This window comes from Perognathus longimembris, chromosome 2, assembly GCF_023159225.1.
Source record: "Perognathus longimembris pacificus isolate PPM17 chromosome 2, ASM2315922v1, whole genome shotgun sequence".
Lineage (NCBI taxonomy): Eukaryota > Metazoa > Chordata > Mammalia > Rodentia > Heteromyidae > Perognathus > Perognathus longimembris.
Genome location: NC_063162.1, coordinates 49,872,149 through 49,884,995, shown reverse-complemented (window position 1 = coordinate 49,884,995; position 12,847 = coordinate 49,872,149). Strand labels below are relative to the sequence as shown.

Below are 12,847 nucleotides of genomic sequence, written 5' to 3'. Positions count from 1 at the left end.
CAATAAAAAATAAATAAAAAATTAAAAAAGGAAAGAATGTACAAAGGAAAAAAAAGAGTTCAGAGCAGAAGTGGAGGGGGATAAAGGGCACAGGTGTGAGAGAGAATCTTGTCTCACTGTTTGCAATTTTGATCCTTCTAAAAGTATACTGTGTGCATGGTTTACTTATTCAAAAGATGAATACAATGAACCTCTTGTCCAGGATGACCACAATTTATCCTGCCACTAGAGAAGCAAAAAATATTTAAGGCAGTATCTGTTTTGTAGTGGGGTTTTTTTTGCATTTTTATTCATATCCATTAGTTACATAACAGACGTTCATTTTAATATGTCCACATATGCATACAATGTATCATGATTAGTCACCTCTCCATCACTCTCCCTCATCCCTTTTCTTCCCCCACCCCTCATTTACAAACCACAAGCTTCCCCACAAGCTTCATTGTTCCATTTTACACATGTTCCTGAAGGATTTTGACTATATTCACCCTCCTGGCTCCCACAATGTCCAAACCACAGGAAGGATCTCTTTTACACTTCTGTCCTTCATTTTTATAGGGTATGCTAATTGTTCAAAGTGGTTTCACCATGGTATTTCACATGCATACATAATACTTTAATCAGAATGACTTTCTCATGTACTCTCCCTTTCTCTACCCCCACTTTCCTCTATTATTCAATAGCTTTTAGTGAGTTTATTTTTTGCTATCTTCATTCACAAATGCCATATCTACAGTATTATTCACCCTCTAGTAATATCTTCATAATGACTTTGGATGTGAAAAGAAAGCTGCAGAGGAAAGGAGAGTAGACTTTTAATGTTTCTCTATACAACAAAGTGAGAATTTTATGTTTCTGAAAGAAATTCTGGAAGCAGAGAAAGAGACTAAGAGAGTGAGGGGGAAACATGCAAAAGGTCTGGCCCTACCTAATGAGGAGGACTGTCAGGGAAAATTATGGCACCAAAAACTTTCCAAGAAAAGAACTGTCCTAATCTGCCTCCTGTCATGTGCTATCTTTCTTGGTCTGTCTCTTTCACATACACATACACATGAGCACACTTGCACACACACACACACACAAATACACAATGTCAATCTATACTACACAATAATATTGCATAGAGCTTCAAAAAAATGGAGTGTCCCAAAGGGGTCACATTAGCTGCCAGGAAGAAAACCACAGTCAAGTGATGTAGATGTCAGAGGAAATTGCTGTGTTGAATTGGGGTGCAGTGCACATTTTCCTGGGAAATATACTCTCTGTGATCCCATGAAACTGAGGGTAGACACACTCCTAGAGAATACTGGACACAGACTCAAATATTTCCCTTGGATATCCTGATCTCTGAAACCTAGCAGACTTGGATCATGTATAATACAACCAAAGTAAGTTGCTGACTCCTATCTCTTCCCTTCTCTCTTCCCCTTATCCTTGTTAAGAAGCATTAGCTAAACATCTAAACCATCTCAAGATTTTTATCTAGCTGAGTAGTTTCACATTTTCCTCTAATACTCAAGAGAAATAGTGCTGCCTACCAATAAAGAAAGTCAACAATGATTCAACCCAATATACCCTTGTCAGGTAAGATGTGCTTTCCTCTACTCTGGTCTATAACACCCTTCAGCTTAATTAAGCCCTAAATATAAACTCCCTCTAAGCTTTAGGCCTCCCTCCTCCTTCATGTATCCTTGCCCCAACTCAGCTACAGACCAACATAAGATCAGACACACAGTGACCATAACTCAGGTCCTGGGGCTTGAACTCAGGGCCTGGGCACTGTCCATGAGCTTTTCTCAAGGCTAGTTTTCTACCACTTGAGCCACAACTGCACTTCTGGGGTTTTTGGTGGTTAATTGCAGATAAGAGTCTCACAGACTTCCCTGCCCAGTTTGGCTCTGAACCACTCTAAGATTACAAATGTGAGCCACCAGAACCCAGCATTTTTTTCTTAATTTTTTTTTTTTTTTTTTTTTTTTTTTTTTGCCAGTCCTGGGGCTTGGACTCTGGGCCTGAGCACTGTCCCTGGCTTCTTTTTGCTCAAGGCTAGCACTCTGCCACTTGAGCCACAGCGCCACTTCTGGCCATTTTCTGTATATGTGGTGCTGGGGAATCGAACCCAGGGCCTCATGTATATGAGGCAGGCACTCTTGCCACTAGGCCATATCCCCAGCCCTCCTTAAATTTTTAATTCCCAAGTTTCCTGACTCAACAGTTTGGAAGAGAAAAGATGCCAACTTTTGGAAGCAGCAAAGCACTTGAGCACTGGAGGAGGATTTAGGCTACTCTTCTCTCCAGGACAGAGTCTATCCCCCAAGCAGATAATCATGCAGATCTGAAGGAGGGCACTTTGTGGAAAACAAGCTCTGAGTGAAACCACTTTAACCACCCTGACCCCTGCTTATTTATTCCACTTACACCTACTTTCCAACTGCCTCCCCAGCTCTCAAACCAGCAAAATTCACAAGCTTTTAGGAAGAACTGAAACAACAGTGTGTTCTGTCTGCTAAAATAATATACAAAATCACATTTCCCTTTTGTCAAGATGAGAACCTTTGTTAGAGACTTTCCTTCCCTCCCCCCATCTGCCCACCTCACGCTACCCCACACCACACCCACAGTGATTCCTCTGAAACACCATCTGGGAGAGATTGTAATCACAAATATTTAAGGCTCTGATTCATTAAAAAGCCAAAAAGAAAGAAAACACACATACATATACACACACTACCTGTGATTTAGAAGACGCGTTGGGAGACAGTTAATCTCCAAAAATGCATTCCTAAACATCAGACCACTCTTGCTAGCTCCAGCTCATTCCTTCCCCCAATAAGATCCTAACCCATCTGCATGAGCACCCAGAGAAAGGGAAAGAAAAAAGCCAACAACACCGTAGCTTCATGATGCAAGCTGTCTGATGTTCAAATGCCAGCCATTTCTTTAGCAGTACAAAAAGGAAACCCAAGAAATTATCCAAAGTAAAGCCAAACTTTTGGGTGGTGATTCCACATGTCTGAGTATGTGTGTTGAATAACAGGACACACTATGCAGAAATGGTACCTTTGACTTTTCTCCGCAGGCCCTTATGTCCCCAGGGGAACTGGGGCCTCCCAGGCTTGGCCTGCATCTTGTGAAGGTTACATACCTCAGAAGGTTGAAGCTCAGATCCAGCCTCTTTGCAAAATGTCCACAGTCCCTGCCAAGGTGTTCTGGAATTTCTCTGCAGTCTTGGCCTATGTAGGACACCTGGAAATTAGATGAAACAGAAACAATGTGGAAATTAAAGAGCCACTCACAACCCTCAGTCATTGATCTGATGATTGCTTCCCAAAGTTTGTATGCAAGCTCCTAGACACAAAAAGCTACAAAGTGACTATTTCATGATCCCATCAGTTTTAGGAGCTCTGCCAACAGCTGCCCTTTCCTGGCACAGTTAGCATGATGGGAGACCGATCCTGGCACAATGGAAATTAAGACCAAAATTGGTCAGATTCCGGTGGCCAAAAGAACCCCAATGTCAGAGCACATGGAAGTCATTTCACCAATCAGCCTCTCTGGCTTGCAGGGCGGGGCGGGGGGGGGGGGGCTTTCCAACAGCTGCTTCTCTGTGATCCTTCTCCCAACTAGCCAATAACACACAGGTCCCTAGACAATACAGCACATAACTGGTACAAGGAGGGCTGGGCAAGAAAACCTCCCAGACCACTACTCTGTCGCCACTGTGTATAAATGCCCTCCACACTCACAGCAGAGATGATTCAAAGGCAACAGGACAAAACTATTGTAAGGTTTGCCAGAAAGGAAACCCGCCACATGTTTCAGGCAGAAAGGAGTTTATTGGGGGGAAAGCAAACTGCCAGCCCACACAAGATGGAGGTGTGGAGAGACAGAGAGGAAGGAAGAAGGGGAAGAGAGAGAAAGAGAGAAAAGGAAAGAGAGTGGGGACCGTGTTGAGCTGGATTATATAGGAGAAGGCGAGAGATATGACCAGGTAGATTGGATCTGACCTCAGAGAAGGAAGAGGTAACTGCCTCCAGGTGTGCCAGTTACCTAGGTAACTTAGGTACTGGGCACAGACTTAAACAGGTGAGGGCATCTGCATGGAGCCCTCCCAGGAGTGGACCTTACAACTATGTGACCACAATTTCTTTTGCCACTGGCTAACATCATTGTCTCCTTAGGCATTCCTTTGGTTTTTATTTTACCTGTTTATTTAAGTATACTTCCCAGGACTTCTGACTGTAAGATGATCTCTTGGCTTTTTCATTACTTCTACTATCCAGTTTTTGCAATTCATTGTTTTAGTCCAATACTGAGGCTTGAACTCAGGGCCTCAAGCTCTCACCTCATTTTTGCTCATGGCTGGTGTTTGAGCTATACCTCCATTTCTGGAGTTTGGGTTTTTGGGGTAATTAATTGGTGATAAAAAGTTTCACAGCCAGGCGCCAGTGGCTCAGACCTGTAATTCTAGCTTCAAGAGGTTGAGATCTAAGGATCTCAGTTCAAAGACAGACTTGGCAGGAAAGTCTGTGAGGCTCTTATCTCTAATTAGCCACCAGAAAACCGGAAATAGTGCTGTGGCTCAAAGTGGTAGAGCACTAACCTTGAGCTGAAGAGCTCAGGGACAACGCCCAGGTCCAAAATTCAAGTCCCACAACCAACAACGACAAAAAAGTTTCACAGGTTTGTCTGCCTCTGCTAACTATGGCACCTGGCTAGAAGTGTGTGTGTGTGTGTGTGTGTGTGTGTGTGTGTGTGTGTGTGTGTGTTTGAACATAAGAGTCTGGGTACTGTCCCTGAGCTTCTTTGGCTCAAGGCTGGCACTCTACCACTTGAGCCACAGCACTACCTCTGGCTTTTTCTGAGCAGTTTAATGGAGATAAGAGTCTCATGGACTTTCCTGCCTGGGCTGGCTTTGAACTACAAACCTCAGATCTCAGGCTCCTGAGTACCTGGGATGACAGGTGTGAGCCACCAGCACCCATTTTCAATAGATTGCAGCCTACAGGCAACACTGTCACCTAATTTCAAAATGGGAAAATACAAACCCATGTGTCAGAGAAAGCTAGTGCACCATAATCCATGATACACTCCTAAAGTATGCCACCTTTTACCCCCCCCCAGTGAAAAATCAGACCTGGTTACCCTCGTACAACCTTGATCCTGCCTCCCTACAAATCTGCATTCTTCTCTACAGATAAATGACATGAGAATGAGCAAAACTGCTCCAGAGTGTTGTTTCCTAATGAACAAAAATACGGCAAGCATCTCACATGCTTGAATATCAGATTGAACCACACAATGACTCAATTGAACTATGGCACTGACCAATAACCAACCATTGCAGAGCTACAAAACAGAACATCATGTGGTTCAACCTAATGTAAGCGATAGTATACCCCAGCACCCTTCATTTTCAAATGATCACCCACCCTTTTCCCATGCAATGGGGAAAAACTGTTTTTACTGCCTTTCCATTTATGCACCTTCAAGTAATTTCATTCCAGGAGGGTAAATGGCACGAAGATGGGACAGAAAAAATACAAGAGTGCACAAGGTATGGTATTAAACACCTGTAACTCCAGCACTCAGAAGGCTAAGATGGGGGCTGGGGATATGGCCTAGTGGCAAGAGTGCTTGCCTCGTATACATGAGGCCCTCGGTTCAATTCCCCAGCACCACATATACAGAAAATGGTTAGAAGTGGTGCTGTGGCTCAAGTGGCAGAGTGCTAGCCTTGAGCAAAAAGAAGCCAGGGACAGTGCTCAGGCCCTGAGTCCAAGCCCCAGGACTGGCCAAAAAAAAAAAAAAAAAAAAAAAGAAGAAGAAGGCTAAGATGGGAGGATAATGAGTTTAAGGCCAGTCTGGTCTACATAACAAGTTCAAGTCCAGCCTGGATTATAGATAGGTCCCAGGGAAAAAAAAAGAGGAAAGAAAATAATAGAAGGGGAGAGCAGAGGAGGGGAAGGAGAAAGAAAAAGGGAAAATTTTAAAAACCTGACTTTAATAAAAACAATTTAACTTGGGAAGATACTGTCTCTTAGTGGACTGTGGCTCTAGCCTTGAGTGAAAAAGCTCAAAGACAGCTCTCTGGCCCTGAGTTCAAGCCCCATAACCAAAAACAAAAACAAAACAAAAAAAAAAAAAAAAAAACAACCATAGGTCTAAGATGAGATAGTAAAACCAAAAACTGAGAGAAGATAGTAGCTATAAAGCCCCAATCTATCCCTGAGGAGATTTTCTTGATCAGCAGCTTTATCTGTTTCTAAGTTTACATTGAGCCAGGACCTACTGATGGGCCTCACTGGAAAATCCATGCCATCCACCCCAATATATACCCCTATTTTGTACATATCATTCTCTCAAGACCTCTATGATATGCATAGCAGAGAAGCTGACTTGGACAGAATGGCCAAGGACTAAACCTAGTAGGAATCTGGGTTGTCAAACCTCATCTTTTATAAAAGAAAATTAAGACTCCAGAGACCAATTCTGTGTAACATAATTTCTTAGTGATAGAACTTACTCCAAGTTCTGTACCAGGAACAAGGACTTATTTGGGGACCACACTCCATGAGAATGTGGGTGTTCTTTGCCCAACAAAGGTCAACAGTGCATCTATCATGATGCTTTGTCTTTAAAAGGTACCTTTCTAGCTGACAAAAAAACTGCCTCTCATCCCACAATGAAGGTCCAAGAAGGATGCCAGAGCCTAGGAAAGACAAGAATATTTGCTTCCTGTTTTCTTTTGTGGTTTCCCAAATGGCGCTATAAAGGATAGCATTCAGATAGATAATTTCTGACAAAAGCTTCATCAGCTGTATTATGTGATCTCAATATAACATCCTAAAACATAACCTGCTCCCATTGCAGACATAAAGAGCTATCTCCAAAATTTAGCATAAGAATGAACTTGGGAAGCCATGCTTAGACCAATCTATGGCAAACTGCAGGTTTTAGATGTCAGTTAAGCCCACTAGGCTCAAATCAACTAGAAAGGCTTAAAAGCAGAAAGCAACCACTGCCAGGCACTGAAAAAGAATTAAAGAGAGACTTACATAAGATGTGCTTCTGAAATGCAAAGAGGTAGTAGTAGGTGAATATAGTCATTATATTCAATGTGCCTATGTAAAAATGGAACTACATAACTTGAAAGGATGGGTGGAGTTGGAAAAGATGAAGAAAAATGATGGAAGGGATAACATTACTCAAGATGCTGTGTGCTTATAAACTGATTTGTTGAATTGAAATCTCCTTGTACATCTACTTAAGGATAATTTTTTTAATGTTAAAGAGCTGAGCACCAGTGGCTTATGCCTATAATCCTAGCTACTCAGAAAGCTAAGATCTAAAAATAATGGTTCAAAGCCAGACTGGACAAGAAAGTCTATGAGACTCTTATCTGTGGAACTGTGGATCAAGTGGTAGATTGCTAGCCTTGTGCAAAAAGAAGCTCAGAGATAGCACCCAGGCTCTGAATTCCAGCCCCAGGACACACTCTCTCTCTCTCTCTCTCTCTCTCTCTCTCTCTCAAAGAAAAAAATGAAAAAAATGTGCTTCCGAAAGGAGGACCTCTCAGGACATCAGGAAGCTTCTTGGCACAAAGGACCAACTGATTTATGAGAAAAATAACACCAAAAATAATTTTTCAGCAAAAGGACAAGGAAGGTAGAGATAACAGACCTTAAGTGGCATAGAAACAAGAGCATAATCCAAGTCAGGCAGTCACTGCCTTTAGTCAATCCTCGATTGAGACTGAATCAAAGAACAAATGTTTCATATAATTTGTACCCTAAGATTTTTTACCTTGGGTGGAAAAATGTGAAAGAGCAACCTTATCAGAAAATACATCAAGTTAAAGAGATCCCTAAAGAAAGGAATAGCAGCGAGAGAAATAAGATCACACCCAGCCTCTTTGAGCAGAAACTAGAAGAACAAGACTGCAAATGATTCCAAGTTTCTCTTGCTATAGGGACAGTCACTTTGTGGGGCCTCTCCAAACATGACAGGTTTTTTTTTTAGGAGTAAGACTGACGAGATATTAAGTTATGATGCTCACTCTTTGCCAGGGTGAGCAGTAAGTACCTCAAACAGCCCAAGGCCCACACATTTGGTTTCCTGTGCTGCTTCTTACTAGCTGTGTTATCTTGGATGAGTCAGAACCTCCTGGGGTCTGTTTCCTCTTTTTTTTTTTTTTTTTGGACAGTCCTGGGCCTTGGACTCAGGGCCTGAGCACTGTCCCTGGCTTCTTCCAGCTCAAGGCTAGCACTCTGCCACTTGAGCCACAGCACCACTTCTGGCCGTTTTCTGTATATGTGGTGCTGGGGAATCGAACCCAGGGCCTCGTGTATCCGAGGCAGGCACTTTTGCCACTAGGCCATATCCCCAGCCCCTGTTTCCTCTTTTGTAAACTACCACTAACTGCTCCCCCACTCGACTATTAAAAATAATGTGCTGCCATTTATTAAACATCAGCCATGTACCCATCATCTGTTCAACCCCCATGAAACAACCTTGTGAGGCACATATCTCCATTTTACTTATAGAAAGGTGATGACTATTAGAAGCATATAACATTATTCTTGGTGACTAGCAGTTACTAGAGAGTTGAGTCAGGCCAATATGGAAGAGATTGGTTGTTAACAATGTCTCTCTCTCTCTCTCTTTTTTTTTTTTTTTTTTTTTTTGCCAGTCCTGGGCCTTGGACTCTGGGCCTGAGCACTGTCCCTGGCTTCTTTTTTTGCTCAAGGCTAGCACTCTGCCACTTGAGCCACAGCGCCACTTCTGGCCATTTTCTATATATGTGGTGCTGAGGAATCAAACCCAGGGCTTCATGTAGACGAGGCGAGCACTTTACCATATCCCCAGGCCATGGTTGTTAATAATGTCTCTTGAGCAAGAGGTTTCAGGGCCCAACTTTCAAGTTTGCATGTGTGTCTACAATTGTAGAGGCCACAACTGTAATTGTCTTATGTTAGTAGAAAAGAAGACAGAGGGTTTTATTGTTGAATATAAATTACATATTCCAATGCTAGTAGCTCACACCTGTAATTCTAGTTACAAAGGAGGCTGAGATCTAAGGATCATGGTTCAAAGTGAGGCTAGGAAAAAAGGTCCTTGAGACTCTTACCTACAATTAACTACAAAAAAAGCTTGAAGTGAAGTATGGCTCAAGTGGTAACAATGCCAGTCGAGTGACAAAGCCAAGAGAAAGTGAGTTCAAGCCCCAATATAGGCATAAAAAAATAAGACAAAATATGCATTCCAATCAAGAAAATCCAAGTGAAGTCAGATGCATGAGGAATAAAAAGATTTTACAGGGGAAAGTAGTAAGAGAATTGTGACATCCCAACAATGCAGCACTGCTAGCCTGTGAGCTCTGAAAAGCCAGCTCAGAGGCAGTTGTCCACAGTAGCATGGAAGGTTGTGATCTAGCTTCAGCCAAACATCACCATCCATCTCATTAAACTGTTGAAACTTTATTGCACTTTTTTGCTTTTCACTTAAACCATCCCTTTATTGGATTCTCATAGGACTCTAAATGTTGAGAAAGTTACATCTGATTTTATGTTTGCTTTTCAGTCACTTTGCAATAAAAACTATAGCAACAATATGAGTTCATGGGAAGTGTTTCCACCCTTTAAGAAATATCTAGAATGAGTAGAGTTGTAACAATGAAATTGTCCCCTGTATAAATGATGTAAACTAAAAAAATATTTTAAAAGGAGGATCTAATCTGGGGATGTATAGCTCAGTAGCAGAATTGTTGCCTAGCATGTGTAAGACCCTGGGTTCAATCTCCAGCACACAAAATACAGTTTAAAAAAAAGCATCTGCCTAAGGACAAGGCAACAAACAGTACAAGTAATGTATCCAATGCCTAATGTATGAAACTGTAACCTCTCTGTACATCAGTTTGATAATAAAAATTTGGGGAAAAAAAGCCTCTGCCTGAAAATATGAGTGATTACTAGTATGGGAGAAAGAGGACAGAGAGGATATACAGACAAGTGGGCTCTCTGAGGACTAGCTTCTTTGTACTATAGCACAGTAATAGTTGATAACTATTTGCTATTTCAAAATAACAGAGAAGACTTTGAAATTTCCCAACACAAAAAGCTAAGGAATGAATGTTTTAGGTAACGGATATCCCAGTTCCCCTCATTACACACTGTACCCATGTGTTATTAAAATATTACTCTGTACCCTATACATAGATGCAATCATTATTTGCCAATTCTAATGAAATTTTAAAAAACGGATCTTCCAAAGTGTGAAATGTGTTCTCAATTCTACTAGACATGTTAGGAAATGGGGGGACAGTAGCACCCAGCACACCTTCTTAGTTCGTGTGTGTGTGTGTGTGTGTGTGTGTGTGTGTGTGTGTGTGTACCAGTCCTGGAGCTTAGACAGCCTGGGTGTTATCCCTTAGATAGAAAAAAAAAACCAAAAACCTAAAGGCGGGCATTCTACCACTTGAGCTATACCTCCACTTGCAGCTTTTTTTCTTCTTTTTAAAAACAACCCTTGAGGGCCCTTAACTCTCACAGTCCTTGAACTGTATGAAGCTGCCTATGGACAGGGGTAATATGGAGTCTGAGAAATGAGGACAAGAAAAGAAAAAGCAGACAAAGGGAACTTCTCAGCCCCACTATCAAGTGCACTATCCAAGAACTCAGAAGAAGGAAACACTGAAAATGCAGAAAGATCTAGAGTTAGGAGAAGGAGAAGGCACTCGTTTTTAGGCAAATAACTACAGGGAAGGCAAAGAACAGAGGCCTTCTTTCTCAGTTCTTCTAGTCAATCAAATTCACTTCCAGAAGCCCCTTTTCTTGGCCAGCAGAATTAAGATTATCATTTCTAAGCACCCCCAGAGACTAGTATCTCCCTGGCCCACTTTGGGCCTTCATCTTTTAACTTAAAGGCTGGAAGTATAGGGACAGAGCCTGCTATCCTAAGCAAGAAAATTGTGTTGGGGACAGGGGTCAGAGAGACAATGGAAGGGTAATTCCAATAATTCCTGGCCTCCTGAAGAGGAGGCATTAAAATATGTGGAATTAAGGGAATGACAGGACACACACACACAGCAGCCAGTTTGGTGGGACATTCAACTGGCCCTCATTGCACCATCAAACTCTTTAGATCTCTAAGCAGGAAATCATTTAAGTCAAAGTAATCTCAGGATCCAGTCATGCCCTACCTGCCTAAGGCAGGGGAGAACTGCGAAGAAAATTCAGAACGATTTCTCCACGGTATGCAGAAAAAAAATAAGTGGGAAGAAGGTGAGAAGTTGAGAAGAGTTTAGAGAGATCTAGCTTTTTCCTAGTTGATACAAGCTGGTCCCGGCCTGGCTGAGTTTATCCCTTCCCCTCTGAAAGCGTGTGAGGCTGGATATCTTATCTGGAGTTGAAACTGGAGTGTTTTCATTCCCCACACCTGTGCAAGAAATCAGCAGCAGTAGACCTGGACTTCCACATATCTCGAATAAGAAGAAGCCTGCCTCGAAGGCAGCACCGAATCAGCCTGTTCCCGGAAAATGCAGGAGTCTCCCCATGACTTCGGTGGTCCTACACACCTGGCCTTCTCAGGGCCCCTTCCTCCATTCACACCAACTTCTGTTTTACAACTGCCTTACTGCGAAGACTAATGAGCGGTTACGGAACAAAACATTTACACTCACCCAAACGTTCTTTTTAAATTCGGACTGTGCAAAGAGTTTGAAACAGTTTTGTGGGGCCCGGAGAAGTACCCCTGACAGGGGGGCTGGTGGGGTGGGAGACGTGAGGACGTGAGGGGACGGAGGGGACTGGAGGAGGGGGGTCGGGCTTCTCCTAGTGTGGGAAGTGCCCTCACCAGACTGGGGCCGGCTGCTGAGGGAAGAGGGGGGTGGTCCCGCGGTGCCCCCACCCCAGCGGCAGCGCCGGTACCCGGGGCGGGGGCCGGGGCGGGGCGGGTCACCCGGCTGAGGAGAACTTACTTGAGTTCCACAGACCACGAGTCCAGCCATGGTGGCCAGAACTCGGCGGGAGTGGGGAATTAGCGGCGCGGTGTGGGGGCGCGCGGCGTGAGGGGGCGCGCGGCGTGGAGAGCGCACGGCGGCCGGCAGGAGCGCAGTTCCGCTGGGCTCGGGCGGTCAGCTGACCCGGCGGAAGCTGGGGCGCGGGCTGGACGCTCGGCTCCACACAGCACGGCGGCGCCCCGCCACCCCTCACCAGCCCCTCGCCCGCCGGGGGGGCTCTCAAGGGTGAGCTTCGGCCGCTGACACCGCACGCGCACGCGCATGCGCGTGCACACACACCGCAACAGGTGCCCTCGGCCGGCCGGCCCGCGTGGCGAGACCTCTTCCAGAGTTCCAGAGGCCCTTTCTCCTTTCCGGTGACCTCAAAATTTCCATGCCCAGAACTTTGTGGTGTTAATCAAGGCAAAGGGGGCGGGGTGGGAGGCTGAGGGGTGCCCCCTCCCTAAACTTAGGAGGGGTGCCTTCCAGAAGTTTCACAATCTTGGTTACATAACTGCTCTCAACGGCTCGGTGGAGAAGCCTCTGGGCCCAAAGTCCCCTTGCCAGCTTGAGGAGGGAGGAGGGAAGTTTGAATATTGAAGGGCCCCCTGGCGAGATGGGGTTCCCATTTGTAAGTGGGGAAAGGGAAAGTTTAATAGATGTAAGTGCCTCTAGACTGTAACCATCCATCCTCCATCTCTCCACATGGCAACAGGTGACAGAAAGGAACCCAGGGCTAGAGCAACTGAATGATGCCTTCCACTGGCAGGCTTCTGCTCTTCTCATCTTCCTCACAGGGAGGCCCAAAGTCATCAGTGGGGTTGTTACCCCAACACACACCCACACACT

At 44.2% G+C, this 12,847-nt stretch overlaps 1 protein-coding gene across 3 annotated transcripts in view; it reads right to left on the bottom strand.

The window, feature by feature from the left end:
- Positions 1 to 12,266, bottom strand: part of Lrmda (leucine rich melanocyte differentiation associated) — a 1,039,777-nt gene extending 1,027,511 nt beyond the window's left edge. The window contains exons 1-2 of one of the 3 annotated variants that reach the window (XM_048339109.1): positions 11,978 to 12,266; positions 3,146 to 3,246 (exon numbers count right to left, since the gene is read on the bottom strand). In XM_048339109.1, coding sequence (XP_048195066.1) covers positions 3,146 to 3,246; positions 11,978 to 12,007 — 131 coding nt within the window. In that variant the 5' untranslated portion in view covers positions 12,008 to 12,266. The remainder of the gene's footprint in view (positions 1 to 3,145; positions 3,247 to 11,977) is intronic. The other 2 variants (XM_048339108.1, XM_048339110.1) reach the window with 2 other exon arrangements.
- Positions 12,267 to 12,847: the final 581 nt, after the last annotated feature.